The sequence below is a fragment of the Sus scrofa genome, chromosome 13, assembly GCF_000003025.6.
Source record: "Sus scrofa isolate TJ Tabasco breed Duroc chromosome 13, Sscrofa11.1, whole genome shotgun sequence".
NCBI classification, from domain to species: Eukaryota; Metazoa; Chordata; class Mammalia; order Artiodactyla; family Suidae; genus Sus; species Sus scrofa.
Window position 1 is genome coordinate 107,367,677 of NC_010455.5, and position 23,129 is coordinate 107,390,805.

Sequence of the window (23,129 nt, forward strand, 5' to 3'; positions counted from 1 at the left end):
ACTTTCCTTTCACCCCAATATCTGTCTACTCTTTGCCCATCCAGTGGTCTCTGAGTTACTGATCTGACTTCTTTAGTTGGATGTGTCCCACACCCCAGCCGGGGGTTTCCTATGAAGTCATTAGGAGTAGGGTTCTAATCTACTCGGTTCAGCTCTGTCAGCAAAGAGAAACTTTCCTGCAGTTAAAATTGCAGGGTGATAGACTCCTGAATATCTTAAGCAAGATTATCATATAGGTGAATATATTTGCATTGGATCAGGCTGAGTCCAGGAAAATGATTTTATATATATATATATGTATATATATCTGCATAAAGTATTAATGTAGAAGAGGTGTGTGTAATCTTCTAATGATTCATGCTATTTCTCTATTTTATTATACTTAAGTGGAGTATTCAGGGCAAACACAGATGCATCTGTACTGTCATAATGATAAACTATATAGTTTAATCCAACTTCACCAATGATGACTCAGATATCTTTTACAAATGTATTGCAAGAACAGCTTTTTCGTGTTTGCTCCTAACTCCAGCAGAAACACCTAATTATAGAACAACATTAGCAAAAAAAAAAAAAAAAAAAAAAAGAAGAAGAAGAAGAAAAAAGAAAGAAAAAAAGGCTTGCTTGGGGAAAAGGCTTTATGAGTAATCAGTGCAAAGCAGAAATCTCTTGCTGGGAATAATACGGGCCAGCCAAGGTTTCTGTGAGGGTTTTTTTCTTTTTCTTCTTTTTTTTTCCAGTTCTGTACTGTCTGGGTGACCTCTTCTCATCCATCACTTAATCAGGAAATCAAAAGACAGCAAGCTGCAAGACAGACTCTTGTTCAAGATAAACCCTGTGACCTTCTAACACGTTACTGAGTCTTCTGTGGGAGTTCAGCTGACCAAGTGACTTCTTATATTTGGGGATTTATTCATGAACCAGCAAATGGAATCTGAGAGCTCTAGCTCTGTTCATGGCTCCTTCTTTCAGGACAGATGTTATATACTTTGTTTTCGGAAACTCAAATGAAACTAAATTCTACCATATCAGGTAAAACAGAGCCTATTTTTCCCTTTGAGCATGTGTGTAGCTTCTATTAATCCTAATGAGCTAGGGGCATTCTGTAAAGAACACCCTAAGTACTGTATTTCTGAAAAAGAAATGGGTTTTCTGTGGGGTGTGGAGAGGAGGTGGGAAAAGAACAAGAAAAAAACCACCTTCATGAATTAAATGGTTTGAAGAGAAAGCATATCAAATAGACATGCTTTTATTCCCTTTGTATTTTCTGAGGACAGTTTTGCCGTGAATCTACAAAATGGTACAGATACAAATACATCCCATTTGCCTGCTGTGATTAAATTTCTCTAATTACAGAACCACACTTGATATGTGGGCCCGACGCATCACCTCTTTTTTTTTCTTTTGTAATCATTGTTATATCCATGCTCTATAATCAACGTTCATCACAGCTAATTAGGGTTTCTTCTTCTGTTGTTTCTGAGCTCTGACATTCCTAGAGTTCAACTGCAAAATTCATTTTTAAACATCTCTGGGCTCTGGAGGGGTGAAAAAAGTGAAAATTCTGGGGCTGTATTATTTATAAATGGCTTTTTGAAATTTTAATATACAATGAGTTTCTTATTTTATTAAATTTAAATTACTCGTGGTGTAGGAGACTAAGTCCTTCATAATTTTGCACAACATTCCTATGATTTACAAATACATTCTTGTTGGAAAAGGAGCTGACAGCCAGTCTTCTTTGTTGCTCACAATCTCGTGGATGTCTCTATGATACCTGAGGATAGATACTTTTGTTGTATTATATTGACATTAATGTTGATTTCTCTTCTAAAAGGAATAGGATGCTGCAGATTTATATCATTTACAGGTTCACAGCTTATGTTCATTCTCAAATGCAGTTTTCTTTCAGCAAATGTTTTTAATTATGGACACTTTAAGTGTGAAATTACAGTGATCAGAAAGCTAGTTAAATTTTAGCTAGTCTATTACAACAAATTTAATCTATTTTCTAGATGTTAATTTGAGGCCACAGCTTTTAACTCACTACTCTGTTTTCTCATCTGGAAATCTTGCCATCTCTTGCAACTCCTTATTAAGGCAAATGTAACCTTTAAAGCTTTGCTCCAAGGGTAAACCTAAGTGGAAGTCAAACATTCCTTATTCCTATATATCCCCCCTTTTTTATTTTGCATTATCTTTCCTTGGTTTTGCCATCTTTTCTAATCTACATTTTCATTGCCACTATTTGTGGTTGTACTTTGGACTGAGTCATTCCCCGATAAATGAGTCAGACCCGTGTTTCTGAGCAACCGTGTTTCCTGCTCCTGAGAAGTTCACCATGCACTACAGGATCTCAGCGTGTGAGAACACAGAATGGCAATGCAATCTGAAAAGACAGGATTTTGAAGCCATGATTAGCTTGAAGAAAGAATGAAATATCAATGTGAGCAATAGGAAGGCTTCACAGAAGAGGTGAAACTTGTGCTGAGACTTGAAGATATTAACAATAATAAAACTTAAATTTAATTAAATTTAAAAATAAAATTTGTGAAATGACATTTTCTGTGCTAGGCACTGCTCTAAGTACTTAAACTGAATTAACTCCTTGAAATCTTAAGAACCCTGTGAAGTACCACCTGTTATCCCTATTTTATAGATAAGGAAACTGAGGCACAGAAAAATTAGCTAACTTGACCAAGGTCAGGGAGGGAGAATTTATTTTCCAAAGATGCTGTAGTAGTGTCTTCTCTTCCACATGTTCTTCTTAAACTTGGCTGTTCCCATATTAAGAGAAGACTAGGAGTTCCCCTGTGATGTAGTGGGTTAAGCATCAGGCATTGTCACTGCTACAGTGTGGGTTCAATCCCTGGCCTGGGAACTTCCACATGTTCCCGATGTGGCCAAAAAGAGAGAGGGAAGAAGAAGAAGTCTAGTTCCTCTGCTTGAATCTGGATGGATTTGGGACTCTGATGAAACCAATAGGATGTGGCAGAAGTGACACTGAGTGACTTCCAAGGCTGGGTCAGGAAGAAAAATGCAACAACCACTTTGATCCCTGAAACACTCATGGTGAGCTGCCATGCTGATAGTCTGGCTGCCTGAGGCCATTGTGCTTTCCGAAAGTACAAAGTGCCCGATTGAGAGGCCACCTGGGGAATCTTGAGATTACAAGGAGAGAGAGAAGGAGGGAGGGGTGTCTTGCTGGTCCCAGCAGCCCCCGTCCCCCTCTGCTCTTCTAGCTCCAGCCGCTAGCTGACTACAACTACATGAGTGAAGTCAGAACTGCCTCCCCAAGTGTGTCCCTAATTCATGATCCACTGAAACTGAGACAACAAAAAATTTGTTGAGGTTTTTAAAGACCAAATTTTGGCATGCTTTGTTACACAGCAACACTATTGGGAATAGTCATATAGCAAATAAGCCAGAATTTGGAGCCACTCTGACTCCAGAGCCACTCCTACCCCTATGCCAGAAAGTAAAGCTTGAGATTTATGCATGTTCAGTCAAGTTTAACAAAAATCTTCATCTTATAGGAATGTGTTGCAAAAACCTCTCCTTTAAGTCAGTAGTCCAAGAGAGCAAGAAATGTTTTTGCTTAGCAAAGTCTTTCTTTTATGATTGAAAATTAAATAAGAATAAGAGAATGTTTGGCTCATAAACACATCAACTGATATAATTGTGAAAGCTGACTGTCCAGGGATTGGGTAGATATATTTTGCATCATCTGATTAATGATTCCCAACTACATTAAAATGATACGGTGGTTTGGATGGTGGGGGGACAGTGAATTTTTTTTTAATAGGCAATAATTTCTGAATTATTTCTGAGGCAGCTTGGAATTGAAAAACAGAAATTGCTTTGGATCCAGAAAGCTTGGATTTTAGTTGAGCTTAAATTTCAACCTCACCTTTAGTTTATTTATAGCAACTTTTATTAGTTTTTTTGGCTGCACCTGCAGCATATGGAAGTTTCAAGCCAGGGATCGAACTGAGCCACAGCAGTGACCTGAGCCACTGCAGGGACAACACCGATCCTTAACCTATATAGCAATTTGTGGAACTGCATCTTCCACATTAGCCAGTAAGCTTAGTATGGGAAGGTAGCTTATCTTTTAGAAAAATGATGGTTTTGATCCTTGGATCCTCCAGGCCCAGCATAAAGAAGACATTCAGGGGAGTTCCTGTTATGGCTCAGCAGTTAACTAACTTGACTAGTATCCATGAGGACACAGGTTCAATCCCCAGCCTCCCTGAGTCGTCTAAGGATCTAGCATTGCTGGGAGCTGTGGTGTAAGTTATAGATGCGGCTCGGATCCTGCGTTGCTGTGGCTGTGGCTATGGCCAGCAGCTACAGCTCCAATTTGACCCCTAGCTTGGGAACCTCCATATGCCCTGGGTGCGCCCCTAAAAAGCCAAAAAAAAGACATTTGGTAAAGATTTACTAAGTGAAGGAATGACTCTATTACACAGTATTGTTAATTGCCATCACTGTGCTGTTTATTAGATCTCCCCAAACCATTCGTCTTATTATAACTGAAACTTTGTACTCTTTGACCAATATCTCATTCCCACTCCCTCTGCCCCTGGCAACCACCATGCTACTCTACTTCTATTAGTTTGGTTATTTTAGATTCCACATAAAAGTGAGATTATGTAGTATTTGTCCATCTGTGCCTGACTTATTTAGCATCATGTCCTCCAGGTTCATCCATGTGTTGCAGATGGTAGAATATCTTGGGGTTTTTTGAGGCTGAATAATATTCCATTGTTTGCCACATTTTATTTATCTTTTAGACCATTGATGAACATTTAGGTTGCTTTCTTGTCTCGGCTATTGTGAATACTGCTGCAGTGAACTTGGAAGTGCAGATATCTCTTCAAGATTCAGATTTCATTTCCTTTAGATATACACGCAGAAGTAGGATTGCTGGATCCCCTGAGATTTCTATTTTTTTTATTTTTTGAGGAACATTAATGCTGTTTCCCATAATGCCTATACAGATTTATGTTACCCCCAAAAAGCCCCCAACAGTGCTCAAGGGTTACTTTTTATCCATATCCTCATCAATACTTGTTAATTTTTTTGTTTTGTTTTTTATATTTGCCATTTCGACAAGTGTGAGGTGACATGTCTTTGTGGTTGTTATTTGTAGTTTCCTGATGATTAGTGGTGTTACGTACCTTTTCAATACCTGATGGTTATTTCTTTTATTTCTGTGTCTTCTTTTACCTTTTTTTTTTTTTTTTTGAGATTGTAATGGGGCCTTAATAAATATGGTAAAGAATGTAGAAGAAAACTTATCTATGTCTTCTTTTGAGAAATGTCTATTTAGATCCTTTGCCTTTTTTTAAATCAAGATATTTGGGGTTTTTTTCCACTGAGTTGTATGAGTTCCCTATATAGTAAATCTTCCACACACACGCGCGCGTGCATACACACACACACACACACGATAGAAATAATATAGAGGTGATAGATAAGTTCTTTTTTATCTTTACATACATTAAAACATCAAGTTGCATATCTTAAAAATATACACTTTGTATATGCTAGAGATATCTCAATAAATTTATTAGAAAAGAAGAATGATTATAACCTCTCAGACCATCAGTTGCCTTATTTCTAAAATATAAATCAATAGTTCGTAATCCAGAAATTATCAACACTTGTCATACCTTGGACTGGGAAATTTTCTAGGTCATAGAGGGACCTGTACTTCATAAATAAATGAATAGCTACATTTTAAATTTATCTTCTTGACACGTTGGAGGATAGATCAATGTTATGGGCAAAACAAACACTATTAGCACTAATGCGACATCTGTTCCTCCCATTGTCCTAATGATGCATGAATGAAAGAGGATTTGAGAATCCAGCTAAAAGATAGATTTAGAATATCTCATTTTACTTCAGGCAACAGAGGCTCATGTGATTTCTTAATAATCTTCTGGGATAGAGGTTTCTCAACCATGAATACCTCGATTTAGAAAGTTACACTGTACCATTATTAATAAGGCCCATTCTACTTCCTTGATTTGTGAAGTTTAAATGTAACCCAGAATGTGAGAATATGATGCAAATATACAAATGTTAATTATGTGAAGCAAGATATAATTGGTAATTAAAATTATTAACCATGACTAATTTGTGTTGCTGACAGCTTAAGGGAAATATCATAGACCAAAAGAACAAATCAGTTTTAGAGCCTCATCTGATTTTTGTTAGTTGTGTGGTAGACTTATTCTTTTTGACTTCAAGTCAACGTTAGGACAAGAGCTAACAATTCAGTAAGACTGTGCTTTCCACAAACTCTCAGCCTTCCAGCATATCACAGTGGAGCTATTTTTTTTTTTTTTTTTTTTTTTTTTTTGCTACTTGTTAAGGGTTATATGTAAATTGCATAGGGAATTGGAATTAAAGGCAATTGCACTTGGAAAGTTACCTTGCTATGAATTGGACAAAAAGAAAAAAAAGAAGAAGATAAAGAGTGCAAATTTTATTTGTAACTAACATTTAGAAAATAATAGTAATTGGTCAGCCTTACAGTGTGACTAAATAGTTCCATTCATTTTACATGCAATAATTCGTTTGATTTTCACAACAAACCAATGACGCAGGTATTATTTCTATTACCCTCATTTTGCAGTTGAGGAAAATGAGGAAAGGGGGGGATAAGTGAATTCCCCCAAAGTAAGCATCATAGTCTTGACCATATCACTATGGTTAGTATGTTGTTATTAGTTTCAATTGAGAATTTTAGTGAAAAATAGCCTTATAAATATCCCAAAATATTTCAAACATATCTAATTTTTAACAGATAAAAATTATAGTAGGAAGGTAGTAATTTTAGAACTGTTACATAACTTCACTGATTTAATGCAAGTTAGTGAGCTATGACATATGCTTAAAGTAAGCATAGCATTAGTTTCAATGTTTTTGTCACCTTTTGAAAAATTCTTAAAATATAAATATACAGAGTTTCTGCTGTGGTACAGTGGCTTAAGAATCTGACTACAGCAGCTCCAGTCACTGCCAAGGCACAGGCTCCAGCTCTGGCCCAGTGCAGTGGGGTTAAAAGACCCAGTGTTACCGCAGCTGTAGTTCAGATTCAATCCCTGATCTGGGAACTTCCGCATGCCACAGGTGCGGCCATAAAAATAAAAATAAATAAATAAAATTTAAAAAATATAATTTATTTTTTCCACAATTCTTTCTGTTAGATTAATTTGTTGAATCTTTTTAAGAAGTCGTTTAGTGGAAATATGAAAGAAAAACAAAGCATTTGTGTTTAGTATTTGAGAGTGCATTTATGTTGGGTTTCAAAATTTACATGGCATTTTTATAGGTGTTATCAGTTATACTTCTCAATATTTCTATGAAGTGTCATCATATTCTTTTTCAAATGAATAAGAAGCAGCTCAAAAATGTGAAGTGAATTGCACAGTTTCTCACATAAGGTTTAGAACTTGAATTCAAATTTAGATCCTCAGAGGTTGAAGTTCACTGTTCTATTGCTTTAGAGCAGTGATTGTTTCTTCCTCCTGTCGAGTGGCTATGTAAGGAAGGAGGTCACTGGATTGTAAGAATTGACCTCCTTTCCTCTTCTCTGGTAGTATAAAATATTTCCTTTCTTTTTGTTCACCACCAATAATGAATAGTAGAAGACAGAACTCAGTTGGGCCTCAGGAGACTCATGAAGGTCAAAATTCCTGTTTTGAGGTTCTCAGTTTATTCCTTAATGACTAGGAGTAGAACAAGTTGCTGCAGTCTTGCCATGGAACCACAGATGCATGACTTTAAGGAAAATCCTGGAATTAAAACCATATATACAAGTAATTCTAAGTATTTCTCAGAATATGTATATTGTTATATACTCCATTTATAATGTTATAATTGCAAAATAAGATCATAAAGGCCCAGACATTGTTTAAATGCATTTTCCAATTGTATATTGGGCACGTATAAATTTTTCAAAGATGCTGATTACTGCCATATCATAACCTATAGAAAATCACATGTAGCCTGAGACCTAAAGAGAAATACACTAGTTTGCTGTAAAAGTTAATTGCAATAAGGAGCCTAGGTCATTCCCCAATCAAGTCTACCAGTTTGAAAATGACTATGATACCTAAGATGTGTATGCATTTGGGGGGGTGGTAATTTTCACAAAACAAATTCACAATCCTTTAAAAAGAAAACATGCATCCTGAGTTGAGCCAAATACATCTGGTTTAGAGAAAGATGTGAGTAAAATGGAAACATGTCTGATTTTGTCTCTTTACTCTGCACTGTGGCTAACTCTGTTCAATATTTGCTACGACCCTGAAAGCAGTACAAGCAATTATCAAAACCTAAGAATTATGGACCAAATGGATCATGTGATTTTAGAATAGAAGATTTTACAATGGATGTTTTCAAGTTTTAAGAAAATGATCAAATAAAAGGGACCCAAATTCAAAGATTTGTTTAAAGATAGACATTAATAGCTTACTTGTATAGCTAATTTAACAGATCTTTTATGTGTTTGTAGTTCTATTATATTTTGTGTCCTACAGCCAAAAATGTAACACTGTTCTTGCCAACATCATATTTAATTCTTGAAGTGACTGCAGTATGTCATTACAGATGAATTGATAGCCTTGATGATATCATTGAACTTTTGTCATGCCTAACCTGGAAGACTTGCTATATGTCAGAGAATTTTTGTCATTCATCTTGCTTTTGAAAGGCCAAATTTATTTGCAACCTTGAATGACATTGGACACATGAAACAGCCTGAAATCTATCATGCAGTGAGTATTTTATAAAACTGCAATTTTAAATCCTGAGTATTGACTTGGTTTTCAGAACTATCTTCAAAGCCAATGACTTTCAAATTTTTTACTTATGAACACTGATTTTCAGTTGATAAAAATAATATTCTATTTTCATTAATTTTTTTCTGAGTAGTCGAGGTCACCAAATATGCATCATGCTTTCTTATTTACTTTTTACAGAAAAGCAGAGAACAATAGAATAAAAAATGCATGTTTTTTTAAAAATTTATTGTCGATGTATAACTGAATAGTGAACAAACACTAGTAAGGCAGTCTATCTTTTGCTTGGTTTGTTCAGTCAATTTTTGAAAAAAAATCTCAGATTGTACATAAATGTAACATGGTTGCATATAAATAGTGTTATAAAGGGAAAAGCAAAATTGTTTTTGAGCTTTCTGTGTGCAAAGGAAAAAATATGGTATATGTTACTATAAATTTATAATTCCATCCATATTAAAACTGAATTTATGTTCAATACAAATTAAACAAGAAAGCAACTGAATGCTTTCTATGAACCAAGCTTTAATTTTCAAATATATGATAATAATATACTAATGCTAATAATATGTATTTAGTTAATAATAACAAGAGCTACTATTTAAAGAGCCTACTTTAAGCTAGAAAATGTTATTTTAAATGTATTGTATAATTTGATCCTCACAATAGCCTTATAAAGTAATTGATTTTTCCCTTACTGTACAGATAACAAAATTAAGAACTGTGCTTCAAATATTTCATAAAGAAGTTTATTCTTGTGCTTATTTGTGTCCTGGCAGATCCAGACTTAAATGTGATATCAAGAGCCATTGCACTTGGAATTATTGCCTACCCAGGGAACTCATTTGCTTGTTACAGTTAGTTGTCTTTAAAGAATTTCTACTTTAGTTTTGGCAGGAGGTTCTTGGTATAGATGGTATGGCATCCTTTCCCTTCATCAAATCTTCTGTACATAAGCATGGGTCTAGTTTACAGTGGAATAGTAGTCTCTTGCATACCTTTCACAGAGTGTATTCTAGAATGCTGTCCTTATCATTTGATGTGAAGAGTCCTCTGGAGATCAGAAGCATTTGCACGTATTGCTGCTTTCTTAAATGTGGAACATCCAACTCTGTGGATGACGCAGCCTTGGCCACGGGAAATGCCAGTATTCTTTGCCATTGAGCAGCTTTAAGCTCTTTACAAAGCAGCTTTTAATAAGTAAAATTTTAGTCATTCATCTTTTTAAAAAACCACACTGCATATTCTAAAATTCAAGTGAACACACTGAAAGTGTGCACCATGGTAGGGAGTATATAAAAAAGGACTGGAAGTTATTAGGAGCCTTTTAGTCTTGACTATTTATTATTTTTTGGGGGGTGGGGGAGAGGGCATTTAGTGTGCTGTTTTTCTGAAAGTATGCTCATTGCAAAGAAGTTGAGAAACAGATAATTGTAGAGCAACAAAACAAAAACCATCCACAATCACTTCATTCAAATATAAGCATTTTTAGCATATTTGAGTATGTTCTTGTATTTAAAAAAAAAAAGCAATGTATATTGACAGATGAGTAGATACATGGGATTACCATTATATATGTATATGCAAGCATTCACACCCTTAGTATGTCATGACATTTGCAGAGGTAAATAAATGTTTTCCTGGAGTATCATAGGGTTAATTATTGTACAGTCATCCTTGATTAATATATGTTATAATTGACTTAATACTGTTTGATATTTAGTTTTTCCTCCTCTAGTATTAAAAATACATAAATCATTATGGACATATTACCTCCTTAAGGTATATTCTTGAAAGTAGAATTGCTGGGTGGAAAAGTACATACATATTCTGATTTTTTTGTAGACACTTGAATCTCAGAAATTATTTCTCAGTTTGTGCTCTTACTAGCAAAGTATGGTGCATTTTTTTCATCACACCTTTACAATCCTTCCACATTAGTATTGATTTAAATCTTTCTAAGTCTGATAGAGAAGGACTAGTATTAACTTTATTTTCATTTTAAGGTTTTTTAAATTTTCAGTTAGGTTCAAAAACATTTGACACATGTTAGACATTTGTATTTCTGATTTTTTCAATTTATTTAATTTCATTAGATCAACTTTGTGAGAGTTCACCTTTCCTTTCAATTTATATTAACTTTTTAAGTATTAATGATTTTCGTCTTTTTTGCCTTTTATGTTTCAATGCTGTTTTCTTCATTTTATATAGCTCTTTTAATTTTGGTCCCTTAGAGTGCAAGATTTTAAAGTTTATGTGGGGCAATCGCTCAGCTTCTTTCATTTATGTTTTTTACTACTGGTGTTACTCTAGTTCCAAAAACATGAAGCATATTTGGAAGATATCTTTAGCTTGTTTTTGTGTGTGTGTGCTACTGAAATTCTTCCTGAGCAGAAGAAAGAGATTTCCAGTCCTTTAAAAGTTATTTATTTGTTTATTTATTTATTTTTTTGTCTTTTTGCTATTTCTTGGGCCGCTCCCGCGGCATATGGGAGGTTCCCAGGCTAGGGGTCAAATCGGAGCTGTAGCCACCAGCCTAAGCCAGAGCCACAGCAACGCAGGATCCGAGCCGCGTCTGCAATCTACACAACAGCTCACGGCAACGTCGGATCGTTAACCCACTGAGCAAGGGCAGGGACCGAACCCACAACCTCATGGTTCCTAGTCGGATTCGTTAACCACTGCGCCACAACAGGAACTCCCTAAAAGTTATTTTTATATGCTAATCATTTTGACCAACAAAACCTCTAATTGTCTTTTATTTTTTAACTTTTGCTAATATATGACCCACCTTATCAATTTGATTTTGAGTTTTCTAAAGAGCCAAATGGAATTTGACATTTGTTAATATTGCACATAATTCTTAGGGTTTAAAATGAATAGACATATGTGGAAAGCAGTCCTTGCACATGATATTTATTATTTTAATATTTCAGAATCAAAAATGAGTATCTTTATGGTCAATTTTCTCTCCTGTATCTCCCACAATTATATTTATTCACATTCTTTTTTTTTTTTTTTTTTTTTTTTTTGTCTTTTTGCCATTTCTTGGGCCGCTCCCGCGGCATATGGGAGGTTCCCAGGCTAGGGGTCAAATCGGAGCTGTAGCCACCAGCCTAAGCCAGAGCCACAGCAACGCGGGATCTGAGCCGCATCTGCAACCTACACCACAGCTCAGGGCAACGCCGGATTGTTGACCCACTGAACAAGGCCAGAGATCGAACCTGCAACCTCATGGTTCCTAGTCGGATTCGTTAACCACTGCACCACGACGGGAACTCCCTTATTCACATTCTTTAGAAATAAAAGGTCTTGCCTTCAACTCCCCCCAATTAGGTGGAACAGTCTAGGGAAGCGATTTTCAAATATTTTTATAGTGAAGACAACTACTTTATTTGAACAAATTTCAACTTGAGAGCTACCCAAAATAAAAGCAGTAACATCAAATTTTCACTTGTTGATTTAAAGACGATGTGCTGGGGTGCTCCTTCTCCCCATCCTCCTCTTCACCCCTATCTATGCCTCCCCTGAGAAAGACCTGTGAATCCTTAAGGATTTGAAGTCCCATCTTTCAGAACAGGAAGGGTGAAGTCAAAAGACTTCTGAGCCAATCTAATAAAATAAAGGAGTGGGATTGCCCAGTGGGAAGGAATAGGTGTGGGAAAGACTGCGGTAGACTGGAAAACACATAGTAAGAATGGGTATGGTCCAAATGCATCAGTTATTTTCCAAAGCCCTGTTTAGGGCTATGCAAACCAGCATTACTTTCCTTTTAAAAATTCTAGATTTATTTCAGGTAAAACCAAGCAGAAGCAATTTGACTGAGCCATATGTATTTAGCTTTCAACTTAAGTAATTTTGCCATAATATGCTGTTCCATCAAGTCTTACCTTTTAGTACAGGTTAATAGTAGTCAAAAATGGATGTAGAAAATGTTGGTATTTTTGGAAAAACCTCTGTCGAAGACTTTGTCGCTATTTTTTTCCCAGCGATCCTTATGTTCAAACAAATTTCCAGAAGAATTTAACGCCAGCAAAAATTCATCCCTCCTGAAAAACAAATTATTTCCCTTTGAACAGCCACCCAAAATGATGTAATCCATTATTTTATTTTTTCTACTGCCCGTCAGACAGCTCAGACCTATTTTTTAATGATGGTATAAGTAATATTGTAACAAAAATTAAAACTTTAAAAGATATAACTCTACTATTGTTAGGTCAAATTATTTACTTTTTAAAAATCTCTCCAAGCTTTTTCCATAAGAATATATGGCTTTTATAGATGCAACTAAAACACAGAAACAATTTATTATATATTTCAACATAACAGTTTTTCTTGATGCTTTACAGCCATTATGATTATAACCTAAAATGACTGCATCGAAGTGGTATATTTAATTTATTTATTTCCATATTGGTGAACATTTAAGGTACAATAAACGTTTTGCTTAAATATATATGACTTTCAGCTTTCTTTTTAATGGCTATACCTTTTTTGAATAAGCATAATTTTTATGATCTCATCAGTTTATTATGGATCCATATGATATTATGTATGGAAAATTGTCTAACACAGTCTAATACCACTGGAATATATTTTTGGATGAATACTTAAAAGTGGAATCACAGGACTCCTGATAGATGACTTATTCAAACATATCTCCTTTTTTTTCAGCAGACTTAGCTTAGAGAATAATATATATTCCTTATATTCCTTAGGAATTCAGCCTTCACTAATCCTTCTCTCTGTGATAGTCTACAACACAAAGGTCAGGATGCATTATAGAGTCTTGTATCCCTTTTTAATCATTTCATGGCTTGTTGGCAAAGTCAAGTTGTAAGAAAAATAAAACAAGCCCATAGTGCCTCAGTTAACAGAGTAAAAGTAATAGGAATTGAGAAATAATGTGAATAGGCATTCTTTCACTGGCTACAATGATTTATATGGCAGCAGACCAATTCTCCGGCTGAGTACAACTAGAAAAGTTGCATGTAATATAAAAAATCACTCACCTAAAGATATTAGAGAATATTATGGTGGCCAAGAATGTCAGTGAGATGTGTTTCCCCTTGAGGGATTGGTTCATAAGTGACATGGTGGGAAATGCCAAAAGATGAGAAGAAAATTATTGCCAATATGAAGAAAAGGCAGGCAGGGCAGTCCTCAGTCTCACTGGGCTGGGAAGATGCTAACTGGAATTCAGAGCTATCATGGAAGCCATAACCTGAGGGATCAAGATATTGGAGAGAGAATATACCAGAGTCCAGTAAGAAACCACAGCAAGAATGTAATCAGGAAGAAAAAAAAAAGCTATAAAAATTTTCAACTAGAAACTGAATTTAAAGTACTAAGAAGGGTTAAGAGAATGTTGAAGAATACAGGAATAGCAGATGCAGGGAAAAGCCACAGTACCTAGGACTGAAGGAGAGTACCGAAGAAAGGAACAAACTTAGGAGCATTCTCCCCACTGAGTTGAAATTCAGATCTAATTGAAGGGGTTGTGGCTAAAGCCCAGTGGGTGACCTAGAAGTTTGCTGAGGTCCTACTGGCCAGAGATGGTGGGCAGGAAGCTGCCCACTTGGGTGTCTGTGAGAGTCACTGGTAACTGCCTGCTGGAGGACTGGGGAGACTTGCTGAATGGTATGCACCACTGGTAGCATACTGCTTACTGATACATAAGCTTCCCACTGACAAGCAAGCAGCCTACTGGCGCCTACAGTGTACATGCCTGTGAAACACAAAGCACTGGAATCAAACTGATAATTCCCTTCCTCTTACAGCGTTTCTTCAGTGCCCTCTGCTAAGAAGGCTTATTATTGTGACAGCTGGCAAGAGAGACAAATGTTTACAGAGTCCAGCTTCAATATTATAAAGCAAGTCATTAAAGAGTGGATTTATAAAAATGAAAAAAAATGATGATTAGATGGAAAATTTCACCTAAGAAGTAGGGACTTATAAAAAGAATCAACCGTGTATAGTAGAAATGAAAAAGACAGTAACTGTAATGGAGAATGCAGTAGATGGAATTAATGGTATATTATAAACAGTTGTTTATAGAAATAACAACCTGGAAGACAGGTCAGTAGAATCTACCTAGACTGAAGCAAATAAAGAAACATAATAAAACAAAACAGAAAATAGCATAAGAGAAGTGATGCATGGATCAAAGCTCTTAGGAACATGCATTATGCAGTATTAGAAAGAAGAGAGAGAAAATGGGCAAAAGCAGTATTTGAATGTATAATGGTGATGACAATTTCTCTAAAACTGAAAAAAAAGAACCACCCCACATTAAAGCATATCATAGTAAAACATCTCAGAACAAAAAGAAAATCTTAAAAGCAGACAGAAAAGCAGTCATGTTACATTCCAAACGAAATTTAAATGGTAATGGAATGCTGCTTTTAAAATGCTTAAAGAAAATAACTGTCAATCTACAGTTATACTCCAATGAAAATATTTTTCAAAAATTCAGGTGTGGTAACTTGGGGAGTGAGGATAGACAAATCTGTGCAGAGGAATTCCAGATAATTTATGTCGATACCCCACCCTTAAGCAGTAGGAAACCTAATTCCACTCCTTAAATATTGGCTGTGCATAATGACTTTGTTCCAAGGAACATAATATGGAAAGAATGAGAGCAAACCTATAGTGGAAAGCCTGACAAACACTGTGTCTGCCTGGGCATCAAGGCTGACATCAACAGGGCTAAGTCATGTGCTGAGAGTATGTACCCTTAACGTGATGCCATAAAAACTGCACTTTACCTCTGTGGCCTTCCCCCTCAAATGCATAATCTCAGTCTAATGATAAGATAAACATCATCAAAATCCAAATTGAGAGACATTCTATGAAATACTTGATACTTCTCAATAGTATGCTTTAAAACTGTCAAGGTCATCAAAAGCGAAGTCTGAGAAACTCTCATCACAACCAAGAGGAACCTAAGGGGACACGACAACTAAATGTAATAGAATGCCCTGGAAAGGATCCTGTGACTGAAAAAGGACATTAGCTAAGAACTAAGCAAGTCTGGGAGTTCCTTGGTGGCTCAGCAGATTAAGTATCCAACATTGTCACTGCTGTGGCATGGATTTGATCCCTGGCCCAGGAGCTGCTTCTGCGTGCTGTGGGTTCAACCAAAAAACAAACAAACAAAAAACAAAAAACCCCAAAAGACTAAGAAGGTTGGAATAAAGTATTATAACAGATGTACCATACTAATGTAAGGTATTTATAATAGTGAGATATGGAATAAATGGTATATAGGGGAACTCTCTACTGTCTTTGCAGTTTTTCTTTAAATCTAAAAATGTTCTAAAAATTTTTAAATTTATTCAAAAATTCAGGTGCAAATATGTCATTTCCTGACAAACAAAATCTGAAAAAAAAAAAATTGTTGCCAGCAGATCTGTATGAAAAGAAACACTAAAAGCAGTTTTCAGGCAGAGGGAACAGTATTCCAAAAAGAAACACAGAAGTCCAAGAAGCAATGATAAATATCAGAAAAGGCAATTATATGGATAAATCTAAATTACTGTTGACTACATAAAATAATAACAATAAAGCCCAATGGGTTCTAAATATCTGGAGTTAACATAAATGATAATAATAACATAAAAAGCAGGAAAAGCATGAAGAGATTAAAGTATAAATTTCTAGCATTGTCAGAGAAGTGGTTAAAATTCCAATTTATAATAGCCTTTAATAATAGATGTAATATCTGAAGTAACCACTAAAAGAATAATAAAAGGAAGTATAAGTGACAACCTAATAAAGAGTGTACATGGAACACTAAAAATAACAAATTTTAAAGGATATAAGAGTGGAGAATAAAAGTAATGTAAAATATGTGGAAATTTAGAAAAATAATAAAATGGTAAATTTAATCCAAATATGTTCATAATTACATTAAAAGTCAATAATATAATACCACAGTTTAAAGATGTTAGAATATTTAAAATAACATATAGATAAAATATGTGGATATAATTTCTTAAATACATGAATACAGAGGGAGTTCTTGGGTTAAGATCCAACTCTATCCATGAGAATACAGGTTAGATCCCTGGCCTCAGTCAGTGAGTTAAGGATCTAGCATTGTTATAAGCTGAGGCATTGGTCACAGATGTGGTTTAGATCTGGTGTTGCTGTGGCTGTGGTATAGACTGGCAACTGCAGCTCCAATTCAACCCCTAGCCTGGGAACTTCCATATGCCACGGGTGCAGCCATAAAAAAAGAAAAAAACATATAATATATTTTTAAAAATATAATAAATATATATATATATACACAATAAAGTAATGTTTAGATAATAAGATGCCATGCAAACACAAATCAAAAGAAAACCGATATAGCTACTAATATCACAAAACCTCAATTTCCTTGCAAGACATTTGGTCTTGTCCAAAACATCCATGAACATATTTGGTTCAGTGCCAGATGGTTTTGGACAAGACCAAGTATCTGTGACCTTTTGGTGTGGACCAAATGTTTTATGGAAGTTTTGAACAAGATTTTTTGGCTTGGACAAAATAACTTAGGCATGTTTTAGATAGGATCGTATTTGCTGGCACCTGAACCTTAATGAAAGAAAGGTAGGTAGATTTGGGAGTTTTCTTTGTGGATCAGTGGTTAATAAACCTGTCTAGGATCCACAGGGATGTGGGTTCAATCCCTGGCCTTGCTCAATGGGTTAAGGATCCGGCTTTGTCATGAGCTGTGGTGTAGGTCACAGACACAGCTTGGATCCTGAGTGGCTATGGCTGTGGTGGAGGCCAACAGCTGTAGCTCTGACTTTATCCCTAGCCTAGGAACCTCCATATGCCACAAAATAGCAAAATTAAAAAAATAAATAAATAAATAAAAGAAAAGTAGGTACATGAAATAGGAACATTTTATAATAACAAAGGGTTAATCTGTTGGAAGATGTGGTGATTTTAAACTTGTATGCTGCTCATAACAAGACTTCAAAATATATGAAACAAAAATTGCAGTTAGAAAAAGACACATAGAATCAAATAGAATTTACTGTGCTTCTCTCACTGATATATAGCAAGCATATAAAAAATTCCTAAGAATATAAAAATATTAGAAACATGATTAATGAACTTGAGCTAATTGTACACTTGTGCATATTTGAAATATATGTGTATAAATATGTGTATTTATACATAATTTGTGTGTGCATGTATTTATACATACAGAAAACATAGCACCTGGTGATTATAGAACACACTTTATTTTCCATAGTTTTTTTAGAACAAAATTATCCATGTGCTGACGTCTAAAGCAAGACTTAACAAATTTTGAAGACTTGAAATCATGAGGAGCACATTCTCTTTCCACAGTGGAATTAATCTAGCATTACATAATAACAAAATGATAGTTCCACAAATGTTTGAAAAACCCTCCAAAATACCTCAAAATCATCCAAACAAAAAATGTTAATTTAGGTTAGGAAATAAAATTTTAATTAAATGATACTTAAATCATCAAACAACAAAATCTTTGGGATGCAGCTAAATGCTTTATTTTTAGGAAAATGTATAGCCATAAATGAAAAGGGTTTAGAGCTTGGCTCATTATGCATTTATAGATACAGGAAATATTTTGAAATGAGAAAGGCCAAAAATTAATTATCTAAATTTCTGTCTCAAGAACTTAGAGCAGTGAAATCAATAGAGCCAAAAATCTGTTTTTAGAGAAGATGAAGATAGATACATAGATATATAGGTACCAAATCTGGTCAAGGAATAAAGAAAAAACACACATTATTTACTTCAGGAATAGGAAAGGAGACCTTGATACAAATTGAACAGACATTAAAAAGGCAGTATGAGGACACTGTGAACAACCTAACAGGAAGATATTTGAAAAGTTATATGAAATGGACAAATTCTTCAAAATACATAATTTATACAATATGATTAAATAAAAGTGTAAATATTCTTATGTCTACTGAAGAAATGGAATTTGTAGTTAAAAGTCTACACACACACACATGCACACACACATTTCTAGGCCAAGTGGCATCATAAGTGACTTCTTTTGAACATTTAAGTAAGGAAGACAATCTCAAACAGATTATTTCAGATAGTAGAAAAAGAGGAAAAACTTCCTCATTTGTTCTGTGCCTCCAGTATGACCTGGATGACAAAGGCTAACAAGAATATTACAAGAAAGAAAAAGTGGTGGAAAACATCTCTCATGAGTAAGTGATAAGAATCCTAAACAAAATAGTAGCTAACTGAATCCAGGAATATATAAATAATGGTAGTTTCTCATTACTAGGTTATTATCAGGGATGCCAAAAAAATCAATCAGTGGTATTTATCACATTAACAGAATTAACAAAAAAAAAGTAATTATCCTTATAGATTCAGAAAAAGCAGTGGATAACACATTATTTATAGTACAAATATCTAAGAAACTAGAAGTAGAAAGGAACTCTCTTAATCTGATAAAATTATTTTTAAAAACTCTACAATACACATCATACCTCTAGTGGAATATTAAAAATCTATCCTTTTGAATTCAGAAGAAAGACAGGGATAATCACTGCCACCATTTCTATTTAAAATTCTACTTGACCCACTAGTGAAGGAACCAGTATTTTAAGAATTAGACAAATGGACAAAATATTTGAACAAGCACTTCATCAAGATGATATTCAAATGGCCAATAACACAAAAAAAGGTGCTTAACCTAATTAATCATAAGGAAAATGCAAATTAAAATCACAATGTGATACTATTATACACTCCCCAGAAGAGCTAAAATGAAAAACAAAACAGAATATCCCAAACATTGGCAGGCAGGGATGAATAGCATCTGGTCTCTAATACACCACTGGTGGAAGTGTAAATTAGAATAACCTCTTCAGAAGACTATTTGGCTGTCACTACTAAAGCCGAGCATTTCATATCTTTTGACCCAGCAATTCCAGTCCTAGATATATTACCCAACAGAAGCTATATTTCAGTTCATTGAAGGCATGCATAAGAATATTCAGAGCAACACTCTTTAGAATAACCAAAAATAAAAAAATAGGCAAATTTCCATCAGCTGTGAAATGCATAAATATAAGAGTGGAATAGTGGAGTTCCCTGGTGACTCAATATGTTAAGGATCCAGCACTGTCACCTCTGTGGCTCAGATCACTGCTGTGGTATGGGTTCAATTCCTGGCCTGGGAACTTCTGCATGCCACTGGTGCAACCAAATAAAAAAAAAAAGGTGGTATATTAATAGATTTAAATGATATACAGGAATAAGAATGAACAAACTACATGTATCATCTCATAATCTCCTAAACAGAATGCTGGATAAAAGACAGATACACAAAAATATGCATAGTATTTTATATATATATATATGTATGTATATATACATATATATATATATTTCAAAAAGACAAAACTAACCTGTAGTGTTAAAGATCAGAATAGCTTTTACTTTCAGTTAGGCAGGACTTGGGTCCTAGCAGTGGTCTGTTTCTTGGGGTTGTATTACTATATTTTATTTCAGAAAAGTCATCAAACTGTATCCCTAAGACGTATATTTTTCTATATATATGAGATATTTCAGTGAAAAGTTATCTAAAAACAAAAAAAGCCGTCTCAACAGCTGCAAAGCCAGGCCTCAGACAAGATCAGTTCTGTCTATTTGAGGTGAGGTACACACCACACCTCACTCTGCTTGATACTTCCTGGTTCCTTCAGCATCGGTTCTCTGCCCTCATGGTTCCATCATTATGGAGACTCAGTTCCTCTTTGTTGGTGCTTCTGCTTTGTTAGTTTCTTTGTCTGGTCCTAACTCATTCTCCCCCTTTCCCTCTGTCTCTCTCTCTTTTACTCTCCTATCCTTACCTGTCCCTCCCCACTTCCTCTCTGCCCTCTCCACCCTCTCTCTCTTCTAGCCACACTCACTCGCGAAACAAATACTATTGTCAGCTAGTCAACACGTAGTAGAAGTGGTTACTTTGAATAGAACAAGCCAATCACCATCACACCTACAGATGGGTTGTAATGTCTTAACAGTGGAAGCTGAATGGGGGTGTGCATAAAACTGAGCCCTATCTGTAAAGATACTTTCTGGCCACAGGTTAAGAAGTGGCCTGTGGACATATGCAGCATGCAGACACAAGCACATCACACTTCTCTTTGGTCCTCAACCTCAGCTGGATTTTGGGAACCATGGAACTACCCTTTTACCTTTCCCATACTATCTAGCACAATGCCAAATACACTGTGGTGGGTGCTCAATAATTATTTATCTGTGAAGCCAGTAAGAATATTTTTAGTGGATAAATAGGTGACTTGGTATTCTGATTGCTAGTTCCTCATTTTCTTCTCAATTGCATCCTTAAATGATGACTTGGATGCAAAATTTCTGGATCTGTATCATAAGCCTCCAAATTCCATAAGATTAGACAACTTCTTAGTACACTGTTCAAAAATATTTCAAATACTAAAGATTATGACCTGTCTTTTTCTTTACATCAAGACTAGAGTGATTGATAAATCAATCAATCAATCAATCAATCAATCAGAGTTCCCTGTTTGCTCAGCAGGTTAGGGGTCTGACATTTTCAGTGCTGTGGCTCGGGTTCAATCTCTGGCCTGGGCATTTCCACATGCTATAGGCACAGCCAAAAAAATAAGAAAAAGGAAAAAAAAAAAAAGACAAGAGTGTGTTAGCTCTAATTAAAATGAGATAATATAGTTTTATCTCATTTCACCCAAGGTCAAAGAATGATGTCACTCTGTAATGGTACACTTAGGAGAGCCACTGAAGACTTTATGTGTGTCTAGTTATAGGGAGCTAATTCTGTTTAAATATTCATTTGCAGATATAAATGAATGTACCACTGACAATGGAGGCTGTCAGAACCAATGTTGTAATACAATTGGCAGCTATTACTGCAAGTGTCAAGCTGGCCAGAAGCTGGAGAAAGATGGCAGAGGATGTGAAGGTAACAGTTAGGACTGTCTGTTTCCTGATAAGGAAAGAGAACATCCAATGCAAAAGAGGGGGTTGTCTTTAATCCAGAGCCAGTTGAAATGCCTGTGCTGAATGTTGTCAAGAGCACAGATCTTCCTCTCATGTCTAGATTATAAAATTGTAACCTTAAGAACACTTCAAGTAGCTTATTATAAGAAACATGTGATTATACGCTGGTTTGGTTGTGTCATGTTCTGATTATGGAATTTCAATCGTTCATTTAAATCCCTGGGTAAAGTACACATTTGTGAAAGCATTTCGTTTAATTCTAAAGTGAAAATGGTGCTTATTATAAAATACTTATATATTGTTACAATGGAGATGGAGGGACACAAAACTAACCACAGGAATCATAGTCTTGGTGTAGAATTAGTCCCCCTCCCCACAACTTCCATTTTCAGTCTCCTTTTGAAATTAATTTCTTCTTTCTTTTATTTATTAATTCATCATTATGTTCATCTGACAATCATCGAGTAACTGCTCTGTATCAGGCATTATTCCATGCTATGGGGATAAAAAATTAATGAGAAATAAATTCTGCCCTGGAGGAGCTCACTGATTAGAGGCAAAGATTGAAACATAAGCCAAAACTTTACAGAAGAGTGTTTTAAAGCATTATAGAATGAGGTTAAGTGCACTGGATTCAAAGAGACCTGGATTTGAGTCTCAGCTCTGTCACTTAAAATTTATGTAACCTTGGGCATGTTATTTAATCTTGCTAAGACTCTTTCCTCATCTGTAAAATTTAGGATAATGGTAGTTCCTAAAACCACAAAAGTTGCTGTGGGAATTAAATAAGATAATTCATTTAAATACTTAAGGTAGTGGGTAGCATGTAGTAGGTATTAAAATGATAACTCTAAATTGTACTCTCATTTATGACCTCAGTTGTTTCCTAAATTGGGAATATAATTAGGACCAGTGACTACTTTCCCTTCTTCTCTAAAAAGGGAGATACCAAACTAAAATGATCCTCTGTACCATGTCTTATAACTGTCCTTTCTGACTCTTTGACCTATCTATTCATACTATTAAAATGCTTGAGCATTTTATGTATTCAGGCTTTTTAAATATAAGATCAGATAGAAATGCATTTACTCTATGTTTTCCTATTCATCTTACAAAATCAAAGTCATTTTTTCTTCCCCTGACAATGTCTATTCCTTATGGGACATATGTGAATAAGTTGGTGGGAGACAACAAAACAAACCAAAGACATCCAACTGAAGGTGTCTAGACCTGGAACTGTGGGTTTGATTTGGACTTGCCTACACAAGACAAGTTGCAGGTGTGAGTAAGTTGGAGAAT

At 35.2% G+C, this 23,129-nt stretch overlaps 1 protein-coding gene across 1 annotated transcript in view; it reads left to right on the top strand.

Moving 5' to 3' along the window:
- LOC100153543 (multiple epidermal growth factor-like domains protein 6) overlaps positions 1-23,129 on the top strand; it is a 580,873-nt gene that overhangs the window by 351,151 nt on the left and 206,593 nt on the right. Inside the window, exon 7 of the mRNA XM_021069816.1 lies at positions 21,670-21,792. Within this exon, the coding sequence (XP_020925475.1) occupies positions 21,670-21,792 (123 nt within the window). The remainder of the gene's footprint in view (positions 1-21,669; positions 21,793-23,129) is intronic.